The following is a 23,068-nucleotide window of genomic DNA, read 5'->3' as shown; positions in this document are numbered from 1 at the left end:
CTCTGTTAAGTCTCCATGAAAGAAGGCATTGTTGACATCCAGTTGCCTTATTGTCCAGGAGTTAGATATAGTCATAGATAGTAAGATTCTAATGGAAACATGTTTCACTACAGGACTATAAGTTTCTGTAAAATCATAACCAGGCTTCTAAGCATACCCTTGAGCAACCAACCTTGCTTTGTACTTTTGCAGAGTCTCATTTGCATTGTACTTTACTTTAAACACTCACTTGCTATCAATTGCTTCTTTATTTGGTGGAAGAGTTATTAGTTCCCATGTTCTGTTCTTAACCAAGGCAACATATTCCACATCCATAGCTGCCTTCCACTCTGGAGACTTGAGGGCTTGTGTGACTGTTCTTGGCTCAACACTTGCAAGGAAGACCTTTGACTTGACTATGCCAGATTTAACCCTGGTAATCATTGGGTAAGAATTCACTGCTGCAGTTGAATGAATAGGTTCTGGATCCTCAGAAATTGGTAACACAATTTCAATGTCATTAATAGGAATTGGAGTAGGATTTGATGAGGCTGTTGTTGGCATTTGAGACCTGGCTGGAGTGCTAGTTGAGGGAAGGTCTATTGACTGTTGTAGCAAGGCTGAAGAGGAGGTATGACTAGCAAAAGGCTGCTGGCTTGAAGCTGGAGTCCTTAGACTTGTTTGTTGAGAGTGATGATGCCTATCTTCAACAGATTTTGGGACAGGCCTTGAAATTAGTCTAGAATGATTGGGACAATTGGGACATCAGGTGAGGCTGCTTGACTTTCTGAGACAGTGTTTGCTTGATTATGACCTGTTGCTTGCTGAAAAGGGAACTGATCCTCAAAGAATACAACATGAGGAGTGATGATGACTCTTCCATCTTAAGTGAGATATTTATAGCCTTTGTAAGAGATTCCATAACCAATGAAAGTGCAGGGAGAAGATCTAAAGTCCAACTTATGTTTGTTATAAGCTCTATGATGAGGGAAACATAGGCAGTCAAAGACTCTAAACTGTTCATAAGAGGGCTTCTTGCCAAAGAGTTTTTCAATAGGGGATAAGCCATCTAAGACTGGTGTTGGGAGCATATTGATCAGCTTTGCAGCAGTGGTGAAGGCCTCCCCCAAAAACTTTGTAGGCATAGAGGCACCAGCAAGTAAAGTAAGTCCCATTTCAGCTACATGACGATGTTTCCTTTCAGTAGCTCCAGTTTGCTGATGGACGTGTGGGCAAGAAAACTTGCAAATAACTCCTTTGGCCTGCAATAGCTTTGATAAACTCACATACTCAGCAACATTGTCACTTTGCAACATCTTCAATTTTGTGTTTAATTGTAACTCATCAGTTTGTTGGAAGTGATTAAATACTGATTTTAATTAAGCTCTAGACTTAATTAGGTAAAGCCATGTAAATTTGAAAACGCATCAATGAAGTTTACAAAATACCAGTGTCCACTATTATCAGCAATAGGGGCTGGACCCCAAATATCAGAGTGTACAAGTTCTAAGGGATTCTTGTATACAGTATGTGACCAGAAAAAAGGTAAATGATGAGATTTGCCAATACAGCAGGCTGAACAATCAACTTTGGTTACAGGAAGGAAAATTTGACAAGTCTTAAGTACTCTAGACATAACACTATGATTGGGATATCCGAGCCTAGCATGCCAAGTTAGCAGATCATCTTTATTTCCTACTAATGCAGTGAAAGCTTCTGGTGAGCTTTGAAGAGTTGGGAATCTATAAAGGCCTTGGTGAACAATGCCTTGAAGCACTGTCTCCTGAGTGTCTTTTGTTTTTATGCAGCATCTATCATTATGGAATTCAAAAAAGATTTGGTTGTCATAACAAAACTGATACAGGTGTGATAGACATGGAATTCAGAACTAGTACAGGATATCATAGCAAAAATGAATGCTAATTTTGTTTTGAAAGACATGGGAGATCTTCACTATTTTCTTGGAATTCAAGTGAATAAAACCTGTGATGGAGGACTGCTGCTCACTCAACAAAAGTACATCAGTGAGGTCCTAAAGAAGGCTAGCATGGTGGGCTGTGCACCCTGTCACACTCCCTTGCCTTCAACTGTAAAGATTACAACTCTTGGAGGGTCGAGCTTCTGTGATCGACAGCTGTACAGATCAGTCATTGGCAACTTGCAATACTTGACAATAACCGAACCTGAAATATGCTATAGTGTCAACAAATTGTCTCAGTTTGTTCAAGCTTCTCTGATCTAGAGTCTCATTGGAAGTTAGTCAAACGTGTGCTGGGGTACCTTAGTAGAACAGCTAGCTATGGCTTGCATCTAAAATGGCAGACCTCTTTGGGAATAACTGCTTACAATGATTCTGATTGGGCTGAAGATCCGGATGATAGGAAGTCCACCAGTGGCTACTGCATTTTTCTTGGGACAAATCTAATCTCCTGGACATCAAAGAAGGAGACAGTGGTAGCTCGATCCAGCACAGAAGCTGAGTACAGGAGTATGGCAAAAGCAATAGCAGAGTTGACCTGGATAAAAACCATGATGCAGGAACTGATGCAACCTCCACCAGAGGCACCAATGTTGTATTGTGATAACTTGAGTGCTGTCCTACTTGCTTCTAATCCCATTCTTCACTCCAAGTTTAAGCACTTTGAAATAAACTTGCATTTTGTTCGTAACTATGTCAATAGAAAGACAATCCGAATCAGCCATATTCTAGACTCAATTCAAAGAGCAAATATTCTCACTAACTAAGAGTTTTCTCCACTTCAGGAGCAAGCTAAGTGTTCACTTTCAGTAGCAAGTCTCCAATCAAGATAAAAACAACTGGAGATGATGATGCTAGGAGTTATAATGTCAACTAGTGTCTAATAATCAACAAAAGTAAATAACTAGAAATGATGATAGGAATCATAGCATGATCAGGATTTGGCACGTTTAGAATATGTAAAATACTCTTCACACTCTCTGCACCTTTTCTGTCAATTCTATTAGGCTTTACCTTTCACTTTTAGTTAATTAGTTAGTTGTTAGAAGGTGTTAAAAGCTCAATTATTAACTAGTTCAACTCACTGCTCAATCACATTCCATATAAATAACCCTTCTCATCACTTGTATGTAACTCAATTTTAGTGTGATTCAACTCAGTTTTTAACCAATGAAGTCACTTCTCTTCTTTATTTTTTCTATTCTCTCTCTCTATCTACTTTTTCTCTAATTCTTCTCCTTCAAGATCACCCTTTTTGGAATCTGATACCTTTTAATGCTATAATGTAACAGTGATTTATTTTTATGCACCAGTGCTTACAATTTTAGAATATTTCAATTCACTACGAATGATGTTGTTCCTCATGCAAATTACAGTTGTTTATTTTCTTAATTACCTTAGTTTTATAAATTTACTATTTTAATCTTACTGACTTATAGATAAATTATTACTAACGGAATATTTATTTAGCATCTTCCCTTTCATCTGATCTTGACAGATTATTTTCTTTAAGCCAATATTTGATCATAGGAAATAAAATGGATGGAAGCTAAATTAAATAGGACCATGTATATATACGTGGCGTTTTCGTGTTTAATTAATTGTATCACTTTCTGATCAGAAATATGTAGATAGAAGTTGGTAAAGCCTTATTTGAATAATCTCCTGATGAATAAAGCCAAATTCTATTATATTTTATTATAATTGAATTTAATCAATTTATACCTAACCCGTTTTACCCCTCCCCAACCTCCGTTATATTATATTATAATCATAATAACATTTCATATTTGTCTCTTTGGAGAGGAAGGTTGAAATATTTAAGCCAATAACAAATTCTAAATAAATAAAAGTAAAACTCACATCAAGCTACCGCCACATTGTGCTAACCTTCGATTTTAATATTAATAATATAAACAGAAAATTTCCTTGATAATGACTGTTTAACCATTTTATACTTGCATCAAATAAAACAAGGGACTAAGCCGTATCATCTTATAGGAGAATTATGATATTAATTAAGACAATGAACTTACTTGACACTTATCAGAACTAGCCAAAAACAAAAACCAAAACTAAAAACCAAAAGAAGAAAAAAAAAAGGTCTATGATGACTGACGATGAGCATCTCATATCAAACAACATTAAAATTAAAAAAAAAATAGAATTTGTTAATTTTACGCTGTCTTATCATATTACAAGTGTGATATATAATGTTAGAAAAATAAAAAAAAAGTTAAAATTTATTTTTATTTAACATTCATGAATTATATATATATATATATATATATATATATATATATATATATATATATATATATATATATATATATATATTATGCTGCCCAAGATATTTTCTCTTTAGTTTTGTCATTTTTCTTCCTTTTATTCAATAGACTATGTGTATAGTCGTCTTAATTATAAGGGGTTGACTAATTAGATGCATGCGTATTTGATATCATATATATGGCAGTGACATGGATTAGAAATAGTGATCCAAGTTAGTAAGACTTAGATAGATACAGATATAGTAGAGTAGTCAAATTGAACCATTTACACTTAATTAGTTAGTTCAATCCTAATTGGTATGAATATTAGAATATATGTTAATTTGTTATGAGATATATATTAATCCAAATATTAGTAATTAGTTAATAGTGTTCTAGTAAATTTTATCATTTCACTATTCTCTCAATCTTATACCATATCCCTGATCTAACTCCCTTAACCCTACCATAAATATCAACATTTAAAGTTAATAATAAGAAAAATTAAATATTAACTATAAACTATTAGAATTGAGAGTGAGTAGGTCTGTTTAACTCCAAAATCTAATTTATATGATGAAGAATGTCTTTCGGTTATAAATTTTTTAGAAATTTTATATTTGAGATATATAAAATCAGTAATATATAGATCAATCTTTATGTATATATTTTTGAATTTATTCACCACTTGCGTCTTTTTTTATTAAATATTAAATTTAAGAAGAATGTTAAAGGAATCATCATAATTTAATTTTTTGTTATTAGTTAGTTATTAATATTTAAAAATATGGACTAAGAATATATTATTAAATTAAATAATAAATTGAATTGATGACTAAAAATAATAATAAAAAATATCAATAAATTTTGATGTGCTGAGCATTTCTCTAACTTTAATATAGATATGATTCATGTTATTGTTTTTACTTGTTGTATGGTGACATTTTTTATCCATTCATGTTTTTCTGCACACATGTTTGAAACTAAAAGGCTACTTAAGGACAAATTGTATATACAATAATGCTTGAACACGTCTATATGAGTTTAATTAATATTGATATTGTCATATTGCATAAATATATAGCTGGGTAAACAACTTTTAGAATGAAATTTTGTGATAAGTTCATAAATTGAAAATTCACAAAACATGTATTTATTACTATAAATGATAAAATTTAGAATATATGTTGTCTCATCCATTCAATTTGAAGACTTCTATAAATAATCGATCGTCATAAAATAAATTAGTTAGTGTCATCACACCTTGAGTCAACTAGTACTATATCTATAATCTATGTGAAACAAGACTTGCAAATAAAGTTAACCCTAAATGCCAAAATTAACGAAATGAAAGCACTATTATTAGTTTCTTCTTTATTCCTTCTTTGTTCTTCCCTGCCTTTTAGTTTTATTTAAATAAGAAAAATATAAGACCATGAGAATACTAAACAATATAAATAATGGATAGTCGGATGTTCAATTCAATAAGTATGGAGATAATTATGTTGATTATTTTTAATTAGATGGTTATTTATTTTGATTCGATTTACTCATGCACATCAGTTAACAATGGTTTGATGTTCAATTCATTAAGTGTGCGGATAGTTATTCTATTGTTAGGGTTTAGAAGATAAGTTGGAGGTAGAGTATTTTTTTATTTTATTAGGTCAATTTTAGAACCCATTATTTACATTATTTATAAAAATTATTGTCAACTTAACAAAACCGACTTAAATAACCTTAAAGAAATAATATAAATCTTTCTCTAAAAATCTATGAGAATAAAGCCTCTCCTAATAGAATTAACTAACTGCATAACTGCATTACTTATTACTAATTCTTTTTTATTTTCTTGATCATCAGTGTTTACTCTAACAAATATATTCTAGAATAATTTTTAAAATAGTTATTCAGCTGTTTTTTTGGTTCGCCGCAAATACTTTATTAACCGAGTGATTTTACTTTAAGTGTCAAACTGACTTGACATTCGAATATATTCGATTGGGTTTTCAGAATCATGCAATAAACACATTTAATTAACTGGTTACATCTAAAATTTCATGTCACCCACTTTGAAAACCTACCTTTGTGTTAGTTTTGTGGGTCAATATCACGTGCTCTCCCAAGGAAACTATTATTTCACTACTCCTTTTTTGGAGTTGATATATTCCCTTATCTTATTACTAATCAAACATGTAAAAATTAATTTAATAAACACGTTGTTGGACTGTAGAAGAGTCTTTCCTCCAACATCTAAACAAGTTTCACGGCATAAGAATATAATTCAAGTGGTATTGACTTTGGTGGGGTATTATATGTATTTGTTTTTATTTGTTTAAGATAATAATGTTGTGAATAGTAGAAAGAGAATTTAGAATTTTAAAATAGCAATAAATGCTTTAAATAATTAACTTTTGGTATACCAAGAAGCAAACTTGATGGGCTTCACATTGCATAAATGATTGCTAAAGTCAATGTTTTTCCCTTAGTTAATTAAGCTCTCTTTCAATCAACAAGTGTTACGTGTGATAGTAATATAATAATTAATAATATATATTTATATCCTCCAAATAATAATAATATGCCTGTTGCAACTATATAATTATGTGTGCCTAATAACTTGAACTCCTATAATCTTATGCTTAATTTAAGAGATTAATCGGTTTTTTTTTTCTAATGTCAATTTTGGCCATGTTGAAAACAACTTTTTGAAATAGATTATATAAGCATTTTCAACCATCCACCATATGGAGATATCTTACGTCTGATAGCTCGCGTGCTTCATATGGCTTTACTTATTCTATGTTTTTCGAGATAAATTCTTCACTATTGAAAACGATTTAATAATAAGATTCAACTTGTGACATATTTTTTTCTCGTCAAACATGAGGAATATCACTGTCTATTATTTCTATAGATACAATAATGTCACGGTTAATGTAACACATAAGGAGTTAATATGTAATTTAATAATATATCCATCGAAATCGTTAAGGGGGAATGTATGTTATTACTTAGCTCTCTAAGTTGACAAGGGATTTCAAAGTATTAAAATACAATACCCCGAACATAGAAAATAGTTATAGGTTATTATGAATTAGGTAGATTTAAAAATAAAAAATATTATATACACACCAAAAATTAATTATTAAAGATGTCATTATATATTTATAGATATAAATATATAATTTTTATTTTTAATATATATTTTATATTGATGACTATTTTTAATAATTGAGATTTTAGTATATTGCATAGTTGTTCAAAAATATATAAAATCATAATATAACTGCTACCTTTTATTACCTGATATGGGATCTATATAACAAGAAAAGAAAATAGGTTTGATTATTTTATTAGTTTTTATAATTTTATTAAATTTATAATTATATTTTTATATTGTTTAGTTAAATTTTTATATTATTTTTAATTTTATAATTATATTTTTTGTCAAAAATTTTTAAATTAGGAATATTTTTTAAAAATATATGTTAAAAAATAATTAAATTTTAATTATGAATATTTTTAATTATAAAAAATATTTTATTAATTCTAATATTTTTTATATTCATCATAAAAAATTTAATTATAACATTTAAAAATATAAAAATCTAATTAAAATATAAATATTTAATTATAAATTTAATAAAATTATAAAAACTAATCGAATAAATTATCCAAAGAAAGTAATATATAATGAAAGAGAGAGCGAGAGAGGACAAGGAAATAAAAATTTATATTTCTAGCTTGTGTAAGAGAAAATGAAGATTGATACTTGATAGGGGCAACTTAAAGAAACAATGATAATATAGAAGGGGGCAAATAATGTTTGAAAACATAAGTGGCTAAGTAATCGTCCAATGGACAGAGCCGCCTCAAGGATCTACGTGTTGTTTTATGCTTTGCATGAAAATGTCAATAGTAAAGAGCTGAACACAAAGTATGACTTTTTGGTCATTTCACAATCCTTGAACAAAGACCTTCACACAAGGAAGCATAGATTTTTGAGGGAGAAAAAGGTTTATATATTTATATTTCATTTTATTTCACTATTAACTTTTTTTTATTGTTAGATAAAATATAAGATTTACTTTATATTGCTATGTGTTGACAAATTGAATATTCTATCGTATATTATATTGTAAACCAAGGCATTTTTATTATATTTTAAAAATTTACTTAAGAGCTATTAAAATTTATTATTATTGATTATTATTTTTAATTATAAATTTTTTATTTTAATATATTTTTTATTTATATTTTTAAATATTAATAATTAATTAATAACAAAAAATAATAAATTTTAATGACATTCTAATATTTTTTATACAACTTATAAAATATTAATAATTTTTAGAATATTTAAAAATTTTCTATTATTATATTCTATTATATTGTTATACAAATAAAAACAGATATAGAATATAAACATGTAATATTAAAATACACTATGATATAATCTCATGTCATCGTCTAAAAGAGTTTTAGGTTTGAATCTTATTCTTAAGTTTAGAAAAAAAAAGATTTTTTTTAATTTGTTTGTTATGGTGCGTGGTTTTTGGAGAGTGGTAGGGGGTTGATTGAAGACCGAAGAGGATGCCTGAGAGGACCGCTTTATCCCCACAAAATAAAATAAGAGTGTTCCAAGTTCTTAGAAACTCATCTACCTCTATTAATAGCGATTATGAGAGAGAACGCGAACACAGACCTTAAATAAAAAAAAAAAAAAAGAAGAAAGCTTATTGTCTTTTGTTTGGTAATTTGTTGGCATTCAATTTCCTCATACTTTCTCTCTCTTCTCCCATCTACTTATAAGCTATAATAGCCGACTCTCTCTCTTTCTTTCTCTGTCTTTGTATGGAGAAAGGAGAAATGGTTTTTAGTGGAAGAAAGCGAAGGCGGTTCGGCCATTGATGGTGGTTGCAGCAGCTTTAATTTTTTGTGAGCAGAAGAAGAAACAGCAGCTTTTGGAATGGGTTCGAGTGTTAAGAGCAGCAACCAAGGAAGCACTCAACTTGAACCACTTCAACAACAACATCATCATCATCATCGTCGTCATCATAATCAAATACAGCAAGAGCACCAAATCTCTTTCGGGATGATGCAATCTCCTTCATCATCATCCTCTATCATCCCGGGAAACTTGTTGTTAGTAGTGCATGCTTTATATTAATAATAGCGCTGTGTCATGAAATTCACTTTCTTATACTATTTTGTGATTTTGATAGAAACAAGGATTCAGGTGGTGGTGGAGCTTATGATTTGGGTGAACTGGACCAAGCCCTTTTTCTCTACCTCGATGGACAAGCCGATCCCTCAAATACTCTTCATCAAGACCAAAGACGTGAGCTTTCATTTCATCTCTCTATTCTGCTGCTTAATCACCTTCTTCTCTCTAACTTTTAGTTTGTTTTGGGGTCACAAGAAAAGCATGTCCAGCACCATTCATATCTGCACCCTATAGTACTTGCTTTGACGGTTTGACCGGATCCTCTCCCTTTCACATAAAGTGAAGAATAATTCCTAACGAAGCAGAATCAAACTGCAACTGCTCCACACATTTCCATTTCCCCATAAACTAAAATAAAACCCAACCAACTTTCATTCTCTCTCTCTTATTATTGGTTGGAGGTGTGAGATGATGACATGTAACAACCCGGGTGTCATGATCTCCCTCAGGAATAACACATGTACTCAAAATTGAAGGGGTATATTTTTTTTTTCTGTTTGGATATGATAGCGCTACAAAATGCATGATACCATCCACGAGTACAGTTCTGATAACTGTATACATTTTCTTGCCTCACTCACACTTCTCTTGCCTTAATCATTGTGTCCCTTATTATTTATACAAACAGATACATAAATATAATAAGGATAATTAATTAACTGATTGATGTTGATGAATGACCCGGCAGAGAAGTCATCATCATCCGGAATGAGGCCTCATACGCTCAACATTTTCCCCTCTCAGCCTATGCACGTTCACCCATCATCATCCAATTCCAAGGCAAGTATGGAGTTAGTTTCTGCTTCCAAGAACGAACCCGCTTCTGCCACTGCTCCTCCTCCTCAACCACCTAAACCTGTCAAGGTACACTCTTTCACATGTCTAACAAACTAACCGCCAAATAATAAGTTTATTTTTTGTTAATTATTATATATATCCGTGTAGCAGCGAGACAGTAACCGCAAGGGTCCGACCTCAAGTTCTGAACAAGAAGGACCCAAAACACCAGACCCCAAGGTTTTAATTATTTATATATTTTTGGTTTAATCAATCAATAATCAACGTTAATAATAAGCTAAGTGTGGTTTATTTCATATATTTACGAACAGACACTGAGACGACTTGCTCAGAATAGAGAGGCAGCTCGCAAAAGCAGGCTTAGGAAAAAGGCAAGTCATCATGATTGTTCCTAAGAAATAATTAACATCATTTTTGGAATATAAATTAAAAGAATAATCTTACCATAATTAATTACTGTCTCAGGCATATGTTCAGCAGCTAGAATCCAGTAGGATTAGGCTTAATCAGATTGAGCAAGAGCTACAGCGTGCTAGATCTCAAGTAACTATCTCATCTTCAATTGGTTTAAAGTTTTAGTTTGAGTAGTCGAAATTAATTTTGTTTTTGTATATTTTAGGGCATATTCTTCGGTGGAAGTGGAGTTATGGGTGGAGAACAAGGTCTTGGTGTGGGTATTAATGGCATAAGCACAGGTCCCTATTAGCTACCTTCTTTGCACAACCGTACCTTGCTTTATTAATTGGAATTACGTGACAGTGACGTGTGTGTGTGCGTGCGTGTTTCCAGAGGCTGCAATGTTTGACGTAGAATATGCTAGATGGCTAGAGGAGCACCACCGCCTAGTGTGCGAGCTGAGGGCGGCGGTGCAAGAACACCTACCTGAGAACGAGCTCAGACTCTTTGTGGACAATTGCTTGGCGCATTACGACCAAGTTATGAACCTCAAGGGTTTAGTGGCCAGATCCGATGTCTTCCACCTTGTTTCCGGCATGTGGAAGACGCCGGCTGAGCGTTGCTTTATGTGGATCGGTGGATTCAGGCCCTCAGAACTCATTAAGGTATATCCAACATTCTAATCCCAAAGTAAAAAATACACTATCTCTAAATGAGTACCGAGAGACTAGGTCATTTAAACTATAACTCGTTAGCAACTTCTAGCATATTCACTGTTCATAATAAATTGATAGTTATTATTATCACTTTTTTTACAAAGTGGGCTCGCATTTTCTTAAATTTGTTGTATGCTCGATTTTTGTAATGTTAAAATTTATGGTATGGTGTGGGTAGAGTGAGTGGTGCATGCGGAGATGGGGGAGGGAAATTGATAAGAATGCATGAAGTGTGTTTTGTCGGTGGGGCTAGAACGAAGAAAAATAGGAGGGGCTATGGAAAAGGATTTATTGTTTGTCATCAATGAATGACGAAAGATTTCCGGTAATGGGTGGAGTTAGGCTTCATATCCATAAAGCCAATACCCCTTTAACCCCCTATTAAACTCTTTCTTTGCATATACTAATTTATTTATATACATATACAATGCAAGATTATGGTGAGTCAAATAGAGCCTCTGACGGAGCAACAAATACTTGGGATATGCGGGTTGCAACAATCAACACAAGAGGCAGAAGAGGCTCTTTCCCAAGGCCTTGAGGCTCTCAATCAATCTCTCCTGAACACTATCACATCAGATTCTTTGAGCTCTCCTCCTGTTATGGCTACCTACATGGGACAGATGGCTCTCGCCATGAACAAGCTCGCTACTCTTGAAGATTTCGTCAAACAGGTACATTCTTGAATCATGTTTATTAGTGATGAACTGAACTTGCTTGTGTCATCCCCACGTTTCCAATTTGGGTAGGCTCACCTGCTAGCTCCTACCCTATGAACCATTCCTTTCCATGCATTACATGGAATCTACAAACACATACACATTATTTTATATTATACATATAGACTTGCAATGATGTTATATCTCGAAAAGGACTCTAGTTCCTTTCGCCTCTCTTTGCTACAATTACTTTGGATACCTACAAACACATCTACATACACCTTAATTTAGGGAAAATTCATACATGTAGCTAAGCTTAAAGTGGTAGCAGCTTGGAAAATTATTTATTTAAAAGAAATGATTGGATAAAAGGCATTGCAGAGATATGTAGATATGGTACATATACATTTCATTAATATAGAATATCTAAGACTTATCATTTAATTTTTGGTTTTCCTATATAATACCAGCTAAGTTTAATTTTGTGTGTGCTAGTGTGATCGATACACGTGACACTTTAGTGGTCCCTCACTGAAATATATATCCCTAGAGAGCCCCATATCGGTGTGATGTCATGGTCGTAACCGTTTGACTTGAAGACACCACATAGACCCTTCACCGTAATAACTTCCTCTTTGACCACTTTCCATTTCTGAAACCACAACAAAACCATGAGTGCTGACGACTAATGTGCCATTCAATTTTCATTTTTGTCTTTTGGGTTAATTAGAGTGAGCCTAATATAATTTACATAGATATTGACATGCGGTGTAGGTGAGCTTTTGAATACAATGGTACAACACCCACTTTTTCTAAGTATGAATAGGACTAGTTGATTTGGAATATTGTTGTAGTTATATTAAGCTGAGTGAACTGGTGAATTACTAAATTTCTTTATAAAATTATTGTACCACGGAATTAATCTGCACCTGCTAGACGGCCACCTCAATAATTCTCCAATCTATGTATATAATATGTGTTAGTTGGTTCAACAACTTGTCTTAATTTCTATATATGAATATATAGATGATCTCTACAAGTAATCCAATAAAAAATAAAGAATTGCCAACAAATGAAACAAGAGGAATCTTAATTAGGTAGAGAAAAACTAATCAAATTGATTATGAATTTTTAGCCCAGTTAATCTATAGGATCTTTCAGTAGTCATACAGTTTGACCAGTTTTCGGACTTATGATTTGTTTTGGACATATTCTAGCCACAATGCAATTTTGACATAAAATTTCTTCGGTGATCAATGGTCCTCCAAAGGCTCTTCTTCTGTTATCATTATTATTACTTGTTTTCGCCATTTTGGATTCAGAAATTCAATGTTTGAAAGTATGTTCTGAACAGTGCTAATAATTATCAACATCCTTGAAAAATGAAAACAATCTATTGTCTATATATGTAAAGTCAATACTAATCAGTAATATAATATATAATAATAAAAAGGCGTTTAATGGCCCCGTTACAAATCTTCTAGTGTGTGTACTCCTGAAGTGTTTTAATGAAAGACCCTTAATTTGACTATGAATTTCTCATCATAGTTTTGTTTTCAAAGTTTGACTCAGAAAATAAGGCAGTTCTCTAGTTTCTCTTCCATCCTCTCCTTGTCTGACCATATTATATGTTAGAATAGTATTTAAATATTAGTCAGAATAATATATTTAAATTTAGATTAAATAGTTATGTTTATTGTTTTTATTTGTTTACCACTTTAATTCCTGTATTTTGTATCATACTGACACATAATAAATATACAGATCTTTTATCTAGTCTTGGATTCTAACATAGCTATGCACATAATAATAATATGTAATTTAACAACCATATGATATAGAAGCATGCATACATTGGTACAATTTGAGTGAAACAATTATGAGATAGAATGACATAATTTGTTTGAAACTTGTTGTAGGCAGATAATCTACGGCAGCAAACGGTGCACCGGCTGCATGAGATCCTAACGACGCGGCAGGCGGCGAGGTGTTTTCTGGCGATAGCGGAGTACTTCCATCGCCTGAGAGCCCTCAGTTCTCTCTGGTTGTCCCGCCCTCGCCAGGATCAGTAGCAAATGCATGCATGGCACAGTGTTATATATAGATATATAGATATAGCATGTGACCGACCTTTAATTTATAGCTTCTTAATTTCTCTTTTCAACTTCGAAATTTAATGTTCTATTTAGTCTAGTCAATTTCACGCTCTAGATCATCACTCATCATCTGTATAGATAGACAGATAATTAATATATAGAATTGAATTTAACAACTACTATATAGATCTTGTATATATATATATATATATTGCACAATATTAAATGTGATTAGAATAATATTGAAACATATGTTTCACTAGAGTCTTAATAAGATGGTTTTCTAATGAATGGAATTTATGAACCTAGGAGGCTAGAAGAGTGAAGAGTGGAAGAGAAAGAGAAATTGAGTTTTGGCTTCAAATATGAAAACATGGTTGGGCATGGAGGGTTTGCATGCATAGGCTGTTGAGCCATCGTTATTGATGACTGAGTGGATTAGGTGGTCCATTCTTTTGATGTTGGTTTTGCAAACACATACGATTAATATCAAATGTCTGAACCAATGCAAGTTTAAATTAACTATTTTATATATAATATATCAACTTCCTTGCAAGCCAAGCCATTTCAAGTTTCAAACACTATATTTTTCAAGCAATTTCCATCGATCACATTTTCTACCAGATAGATAGAATCTCTAGTGTGTTCCCACCATGCTCATTCTTCTAATAAGTTTGCAATTTTAAACATTCTTCTAATATAGTGAAACTTAAGGTAAAACGATTATTACATCTTCTATAAATTGTTATTTACTCCACATCATTTTTAATATACCAACTCTGACACGCCTCTTGTTTTTTTTTTTTTTTTCTTTTTAGTCACTTATCAAATTTGACTAATTTGATGTGTTCGTTGAAATTTTAAAAAGACTATTGTTTAATTCTTAAGAAAAGTTATTTTCTTCTTCCATATAATTATTGGAACATTACTTCTTTGTTAAAGAAGGGAAAATTCATCACTCCAACAAAATTCACATATTAGTATGCTGACATGCATGCCTTAAATCAAGTTACTTTACTCAACTTCTCTATTCTATACCATTTTCCTGAACATAACAAGTTACCAATCAGACAAATAGAAAATAAGATAAAGGGTTACGTATCTAACTATCTATATGTTAGTTAGAACTTAGAAACTCCTCTTCATTTTAACATTTCATTCATCGATCAAATGATAACATTCATGAATGCACTTATGATCTAAAATAATACCAACTTCTTCCATTTTTCACCAGTCTTTTTTTCCTCTCCTAATATATACCTTGCTTTCTAGTCTTCTAAGAACATGTACTACCTTATGAATGCACTTATCTTATTTAACATTTATTAATTGCTGTAATAATTAATGAATATTAAATAAGACAAGTTCTAATATTTTTTTTGTCTCTAGTATTATCAAAAATTTAATACCCTTGAAGTTTTTTTTTCCTTCTATCTCTCATCGTTAAACAATGGTAATAATTTAATTAATAAGGTGGACAGCGTTTGAAATTAGATGTAATCAAGAAGTCAACCAAACAGAATATATATAAATTAAACTAGTTGTAATCAAGCTAGAGTTAATCCTCATCAATTTCCTTATTAGATACTTGAATATTGAATTATATACCATTAGTCTTTGCTTAATTAATGTAACAATGGCTATTTTATTTTACTTTCTCTTATTGATTATTGTGATCCTAGCTAGATGGCCACTGCTTTGAATATGCGGTTCTGTATGTTTTATCAAATAGGTTTTTCTTTTTCTAATCCAAGAAAAATGTCTCTAAAAAATTAAGGCCATAACAAAAATATTAAGATCAAAACAATAGAAATATATTAATAAAATTTAATGATAGAAATAATTTTTTTTTAAAGAATATATTTTTTATGAAAATGGGACTGCGAATATCATCCGAAAAAAAAGGTAGAAAATAGTAATAGTTTTGGACAAAAGAGTCTCTCTACAATCAAAGAAGACTATTAATCGAAAATAAAGTAAATACTCTATGGGCCTTGGGCCCATTATGATACCAAAGATGGAATGCCATTATAGTCCATCAGGCTTTCTTTTTAAAAGCAAGCTATCCTATGCACCTCTAAAGTGCGTGCTAGTTTACGAATCGAAAAACGAAGTGCTACTACCTAAAACAAAAAGGACTGCCATTACTTCCATGGATTTAACTTTAAAAAAGGTGCGACCAATAAAAAGGAAAAGAACTAAAACTCTAAAAGAGGAACCATCCAAGCTGTTAAGCTTGACAGTGTCGAAGTTGTGTTCATTGTAGTCTGGCTCATTTTTTTCAATAGGAGAAAATTCTCTCTCAATAATTATAGGAGAGTTCTTCTACAACAGGTTCTTCTCCAATAAAAAACTATCACCAATCTTCTTTTACATCAATATTTTCAAATTTTAACAATCACATATTTTTAGTACTACTAACAATCTAAGGAGTCTTATAATTCGAACTGATCACATAACCCGAATTGAGCTCATATTCTTACACAGGTTACTGCACCAGTAGCGAGACACAGACATAAAACCTACAAAAAAAAAGTAACAGCAAGTGAAGAAAAAGGTAGACAAGAATTTTATAAAAAGAAAAGTTATCAGTCTCAACAAACCAGGTGAGTTAGGATTCAAAGTGGACTGTCCCAACATAGCGAGAAAAATCATCTCTGATAAGGTGGTAAGTTATAAGACATGCAATAATGTTTTGTTGGGAATGTGGGGCAATCCACCAGGTGTAGCTGTCACTGAGATAGAATTAAAGAAGTTACTTTTCAGCTTCAAAGATAGAAAAAAAAGGGCTGCAAAATACTTCAAAATGGATCGTGGAATGTGAGAGAAAATCTGATTAATCTTCAGTTTTGGACAGAAGGTGAATTTGTATTTGAAGTTAATCATAATTTTATGAAATTATGGGTTCAATTTCATGGTATTCCTATTGGCTACATGAGCAAAGAAACAACCATTCATATTGGGAACATGTTAGGAGTTGTTGTTGAAATAGAAAACCCAAAGGTGGATGGAGTTTTTAGGAGATCTTTTTTGAGAATCAGAGTAGGCATCAATATAACAAAGGCTCTTCCAACAGAATTTTGGTTAGCAAGAGAAAAATCATCAAACCTATGGGTATATTTTTATTATGAAAGGTTACCAGAGTGTTACTGCTACATCTGTGGTATCATTGAACATGAAAAGAAAAACTGCAAAAATCAAATAGCAATGGCGGTTTGGGATCCGACAAAGTCTAGATACTCAGCAGATTTGGGAGTTAGGCAGGTTCAATTTACTACATCCATAAGTGCTGGTAGCTCAAGACAATGAGGATGGAAAGAGCAAGATGTGAAAGAAACAGCGCGTGGACAACAAAGCATGAGAAGAGGGAGTGAGGACAGATAAGATACTGAAGAAAGTATTATCAGAGATGAGTAGAATTTGCAGCATGAATTAAGAGAAGATGATTTCTTGAAAAAATAATTTGTGGAAGAGAACAAGAGAGAAAGAACAGAGGAGCAGGTAAAAAACCACAGAATATCCCAAATTTTTAGGGAATGAATGCTGACCTAGAGAAATTAAAGGTAGCATATATAATAGATAGCTCAGCAAAGGAGATCAAGAAAATAAATAAGGGAATAGAAAGACCAGCCCAACAAGAAAAAGCTAAAGGAGAGTTCCAAGAGAGGGTAAAACTTGGGTTACATATTGACAAAAGGCCCAATATAGGAATAACACATGTCCAAACAAAGCAAGTAGGCTGGAAGGGAGCCCAACATTGAAGGTCCAACTAATTGGATTAGGGAAGAGTTAGCTCAAAGAGAAATAAAGAGTCAAGATCAGAAGAAACATCACGTAGCTGAAACAAGCTATGAAGCCCATATCACAAGGATAACAGAACATGAAGTGCTGATTTGTAACAACCAGACAAATGGAAGCAATAGAGAAGTGCAGACTCAAAAAATAACTCCGACATTATATAACAATTCCGAGCTGATACACACACACTGAAATTATAGGAGCAACAAGGAAAAGTTGAGTGAAAATAGGGAAGAAAGCAAGAAAGAGAAATACAAACAAGAGTATAAAGCAGAGAGTGGAGACATGTATTATGTTGAATTAGCAAGCGACGGCGAAAAAGAAGCAGAAAAGATGGTGGAGAATAACATAGGGACATCAGGGTGAAAAATTGAGCTAGCTAATTGTATGCAACAAAGTTTGAAACTTAAAAGGAAGAGAGAGGATAGACGCATACTGCAGATAGCTCGAGTACCATAGGAGGAAGATAATAAAAAAGATCCTGTGCAAATCAGCAAGAAAATCAAGAATTATGAGAAAAGGGCAGTAAAATGCGATAGAACTGAGGAAGGAACCGAGGGACGGGATGCAGGTAACAACAACAAGGCTGAGGAGGTGGGTCTAAACATGCCCCAAATTCTACCATGAATATTTTAAGTTGAAATTGTTGAGGAGTGGTGGCATCCTCGACAATGGCTGAGTTAAAAAATATTTGCAAATTTAGCAAGCCATCAATAGTTTTTTTTATGGAAACTAGAGCTAAGGAAGGTAGAATTAATTCTATTAGAAGAAAGTTATGTTTTGATAAATCCTTTTGTGTAGAACTCCGGAGCTTGTCCGGAGGTCTATGTATTTTGTGGAAATAGAATGTAAACATTAATATTTTGTCGTGGTGTGATAATTTTATTAAGACTAGGATAAGCATAAACAATGGTGAATTTTGGAAATGTGTTTTTGTGTATGGTAATCCAATTTTCAGGAGCAGGAAGAAGTTATGGAGGAATTTAACAACCAATAACTGGGATTAAGATGAAGCACAAATATACATTGGAGACTTTAATGATGTACTAACACAAGAGAAAATGTTGATTTACACCCATACCTAGAGAGCAACTTGAAGAGTTCAGGAAGTTCATAAATGAAAATAGTCTCATGGATTTCGAACTTAAAGGAAACAATTTACTTGGTTTAGTAACCCAAGAAATGGGTTCATAACTAGAGAAAGACTTGATCGAGTCCTAACAAATTGGCAGTGGAGGGAGAAGTTTTAACATGCTATTTTGGAAGCCCTACCAGCGATAAGCTCAGATCATTGTCCATTAATGCTGGCTACCAACCCGATGAATAAAATGAGTACGCTTTATAAGTATGAGACATTTTGGGAAGATCATGAGGAATGCCATAATGTTATTAATAGGGGATGGAACAAAGAGATCACAAGAGGAACTGCTTGGACTAACATTATTCAAAGGATGAAGAATTACAAGGAGGAGCTGAAGAAATGGAGCAGAACCACCTTTAAAAGGGCTGACAAGAAAATTTTGAAGATGAAGGAGGAGCTCAGAAAACTACAGAATTCAAGCTTGGAAGCAAATAAACAGCAACAGATAAATCAGATAAAAAAAAGAACTTCAGAAATGTGGAGGCAAGAAGAAAAATAATGGGGACAACGGTCAAGATTAAAATGGTTTAAATGGGGAGATAAGAATACTAATTTTTTTCACGCAATTACCATTCAGAGGAAAGATAGGAATAGAATAGAAAGATTAAAGAAGTCAGCAGGACAATGGATCCAAGGAGGTGATGAAATATTAAAGCTGGTTGAAGAATATTTTCCCAAGTTGTTCACTTCTAAGAAGAGAGGAAGTTTACAGGAGTGCATCACGAAAATACTGAGAAAGATAACCAATGAGGTGAATGAAGAGATCCTTGAAAACATAAGGAATGATGAAATAAGAGCTGCAACCTTTTGTTTGGGGAGTTTAAAATCCCAGGATCAGATGGACTCAACGGGATATTTTACCAAAAGCATTGGAAAACTGTGAAAGAAGTGGTATGCGCAGTTGTAAAAAATTTTTTTGAGGAAGCTATTATGCCTGAGGAAATAAGTGAAACTATTCTTGTTCTTATTTCAAAAGCAAATAATCCAAAAAACCTTAATCAGCTAGGGCTAAGTTGTTGCAATTTTATGATAGACTTGAATGGGACTTTCTTGAAGAGGTGCTCAAGGCCTTTGGCTTTAATGAAAAATTGGTGAAGTTGATGATGGGATGTGTGAAGAGTGCAAATTATAAGATAAAAATAAATGGCAACATGTCCAACAAAATTAAACTTCAAAGAGGCTTGCGGCAAGAAGATCCGTTATCGCCCTATCTTTTTATAATGGCGGCAGAGGTCTTTACTATCCTAATGAATGAAGTTCAACAGAAAAATCTAATCTCTGACATTAAACTTGCACCAACAGCCCCATCTATAACATACTTATTTTTTGCTGATGATTGTATTATTTTTGCTGAAGCAAAAGAAGAGGAGGTTTATCAGATTATTCAAGTACTTAATCAATACACTGAAGCCTCGGGTCAGCGAATAAATTTGGAGAAATCAGGCATTTCTTTTGGGAGTATTATTCCTATTCAAACTAGGGCCAATATAGAGGAGATCTTATGTATGGCAGCTTGGGAGAATCCTGGAAAGTACGTTGGACTACCAGCTAGATGGGAAATATCAAAGAACAAAGCTTTGGAATGTATAGAGGAGAAGGTTATGAACAAAATGGAAGGATGGAAGGAGAAATTGTTGAACCAAGTTGGAAAAGAGGTTCTTATAAAATCATTTATTCAAGCGATTCCAGCCTATACCATGAATGTTATGAAATTTCCTAAAAAATTCTGTAGGAGGCTTAGTGTGAGAGTAGCAAAATTTTGGTGGGCATCCTCAGGAAAAGAGAGTGGTATTCATTGGAAAAGTTGGGCAAAATTTTCAAGGAGTAAAGAGGATGAGGGCTTAGGATTTAAAGATTTTGAATTAAAAAATCTAGCCCATTTAGCAAAACATGCTTGGAGGATATTAAGTAATTCGAAAGCCATATAGGTGAGAATCTTAAAGGCAGTATATTTTTCCAACAACAATTTTTGGAAAGCTAGAGCGCATAGAGGTGCATCATGGGTCTGGAGAAACATTTTAGAAGGCAGGAATTTTCTTAGAAGAAAAGGAAGCTGGAGCATTGGAAATAGATCTGAAGTAGAGGTTTGGGGGGACAATTGGGTTGAAGAAAAACACAGATTGGAAGCACCAGAGAATGCGAGAAGAATGAAAGTTAAAGAGTTGTTAGTTGAAGGACAAGGATGGGATGCTAATAAAGTTCACACCCTTTTTCCGATTTACTTGTCTGAAAGAATACTAAGAACACCTGTCAGCTTAGTGGATAAGAATGATACTTTAATTTGGCCATATAAGATGGATGGAGATTACACAGTCAAGATAGGGTATTATGCAGCAAAAGAGGAAAAAAAAGGAAGGAAGAGGGAGAGAATGCATCAACAAGCACAGATCTTAAAGCTCTTTAGAAAGAGATTTGGAGAATGCAAGTTCAACAAAAAGTAAAATATTTTCTCTGAAAGGCAGCACAAAACATAATAGCAGTTAATTCCAATATGACTAAAAAAAGATTGCAAAAAATCCTAACTGTAAGATATGTTTAGAGGCAGAAGAGACAGTGGAGCATGCTCTTTTATTGTGCCTTAGGACCAAAGCAATTTGGTTCAGCTCACAAATCCAATGCATACCAACACCAATCTCGGTGTCCTCTTTTGGAGAATGGTTCCTAAGGATGATTTAAAAACTTAGAGTTGGAGGTGAAAGGCAGGCAGAGGATGAAATATCCAGTTTAGGTTTCTTATGTTGGGCTGTATGGAAATCCAGAAACCACTTTGTCTTTCAAAACAATGAAGTCAATCCTAAAGCAACTATAATCATGGCAAAGAGAATGGAGGCAGACTTCAAACAAGCCAGAGATACACAGCAAGAAATACAACAACACAAGAACAATAGAAGAGAAAACCAAGTTACCTGGAGGCCTCCACCGAAAGATTGGCTAAAAATAAATGTAGATGCATCCTTTTGTAGAGAAACGGGGGAAGCAGCTTCAGCTGTAATAATCAGAGATAACATGGAAAGTATCATTACAGGATCTGCATCAAGTTTCAAACCCAAGTCAAGCCTAATAGCAGAGGCAACTATACTCAGGGAAGCTATCATTATGGCCAAAAACTTAATGCTTGAAAAGACTATTATAGAATCAGATAGCCTAATTCTTGTTTAAGCAGTAAAACAGAGCATTCCTTATATCTCATTATATTTTTTCTTTTTTCCCTTACCTCCTTCAAAGAAACCAGCCTTCGATACAATCTTCGTTTGAGACAGATGACGAAAACCGATCCTCCAAAGAGTCGTGTTCCGACAAAATCGCAGTAGTCACAGCAATCACACCACCGCCATTGATGAGTATAGGGGAGGAAGAAAGACTCTATTTCTGTTGTATTTTGAGAGGGGGGAGACAATGCGTTACGTTAACGTTTGGTGGGGGATTCTTCAAAACCAACTTTGGAGTGAAACGACGTCGTTTTAGGGCATTTACGCGCCACCCACAACACGATGTCGTTTTAGCGTTGCCAACGTGTCAGCACGTTAGCCAGATCAGCTTTTCGATCACGCCAGCTGGAAGAAATATGCCGGAAGGACGACACTGAGTCCCAGAGTGTAATTTCAGGGACCAATTTGGGTAATTATTAAATTCAGGGACTACTATGAAGCACGAGTGTAACTTCAGGGTCCACTCTGAGGCTTAGCTCTATATAAGGATGGCCATGCTTAGCTGGACTTGTGTCCTGTGCTAGTATGATAGCTGATCATGATGAATCTAACACTTCCCAACATGATTTACCTGTCTGCACTGCATTATTCTCTATAGCCTTTATTGGTTATATGTTTTTTGAAATAGTTAAGGAACGAAGGAAGGAAAAACGAGTTTAAAAGGCACAAGCTGCAAGCATTAAATCATCACCAAAAACTGGTGAGGGTTCCTAGTTGTTAGATGATAGTTTTTATATAATTTTTAACTTTGACTTTTTTGTTTACACTAGAGATAAATATATTAAGATTGAAGATTTTGTG

At 33.3% G+C, this 23,068-nt stretch overlaps 2 protein-coding genes across 5 annotated transcripts; both read left to right on the top strand.

The window, feature by feature from the left end:
• The first annotated feature begins 8,922 nt into the window (after positions 1–8,922).
• On the top strand, positions 8,923–14,301 carry LOC112696091 (bZIP transcription factor TGA10). Of its 4 annotated transcripts, none has more exons than XM_025748689.3 (10): positions 8,923–9,372; positions 9,453–9,568; positions 10,143–10,318; positions 10,403–10,471; positions 10,564–10,623; positions 10,718–10,795; positions 10,872–10,947; positions 11,042–11,313; positions 11,799–12,038; positions 13,943–14,301. In XM_025748689.3, the coding sequence occupies exons 1-10, from the start codon at positions 9,197–9,199 to the stop codon at positions 14,093–14,095; spliced, it is 1,416 nt and encodes a 471-aa protein (XP_025604474.1). In that variant the 5' UTR covers positions 8,923–9,196; the 3' UTR covers positions 14,096–14,301. The 4 variants fall into 4 exon arrangements, with proteins under 4 accessions (XP_025604474.1, XP_025604473.1, XP_072052832.1 ...); XM_025748688.3 differs by having other exon boundaries at positions 10,400–10,471; XM_072196731.1 differs by having other exon boundaries at positions 8,927–9,372; positions 13,947–14,301.
• A 4,944-nt stretch (positions 14,302–19,245) lies between these two features.
• On the top strand, positions 19,246–21,499 carry LOC140173604 (uncharacterized). Its single transcript, XM_072198090.1, has 3 exons — positions 19,246–19,541; positions 20,092–20,713; positions 20,987–21,499. The coding sequence occupies exons 1-3, from the start codon at positions 19,246–19,248 to the stop codon at positions 21,497–21,499; spliced, it is 1,431 nt and encodes a 476-aa protein (XP_072054191.1).
• The last annotated feature ends 1,569 nt before the right edge of the window (positions 21,500–23,068 follow it).

Source organism: Arachis hypogaea, chromosome 6 (assembly GCF_003086295.3).
Source record: "Arachis hypogaea cultivar Tifrunner chromosome 6, arahy.Tifrunner.gnm2.J5K5, whole genome shotgun sequence".
Classification (NCBI taxonomy): Eukaryota; Viridiplantae; Streptophyta; class Magnoliopsida; order Fabales; family Fabaceae; genus Arachis; species Arachis hypogaea.
This window is presented reverse-complemented; position numbering and strand designations above follow the sequence as displayed.

Bases quoted from the DNA above. Each gene is read 5' to 3' on its own strand.
- LOC112696091 (XM_025748688.3), top strand. From the start codon at position 9,197: ATGGGTTCGAGTGTTAAGAGCAGCAACCAAGGAAGCACTCAACTTGAA. The intron at 9,569-10,142 runs GTGAGCTTTCAT...ATGACCCGGCAG, and splicing joins TCTTCATCAAGACCAAAGAC to AGAAGTCATCATCATCCGGA. The intron at 10,948-11,041 runs GTCCCTATTAGC...GCGTGTTTCCAG, and splicing joins TATTAATGGCATAAGCACAG to AGGCTGCAATGTTTGACGTA.
- LOC140173604 (XM_072198090.1), top strand. From the start codon at position 19,246: ATGAGTACGCTTTATAAGTATGAGACATTTTGGGAAGATCATGAGGAA. The intron at 19,542-20,091 runs GCAAGAAGAAAA...ATTTTATGATAG, and splicing joins AGAACTTCAGAAATGTGGAG to ACTTGAATGGGACTTTCTTG. The intron at 20,714-20,986 runs GTTCTTATAAAA...AAAGCCATATAG, and splicing joins TGAACCAAGTTGGAAAAGAG to GTGAGAATCTTAAAGGCAGT.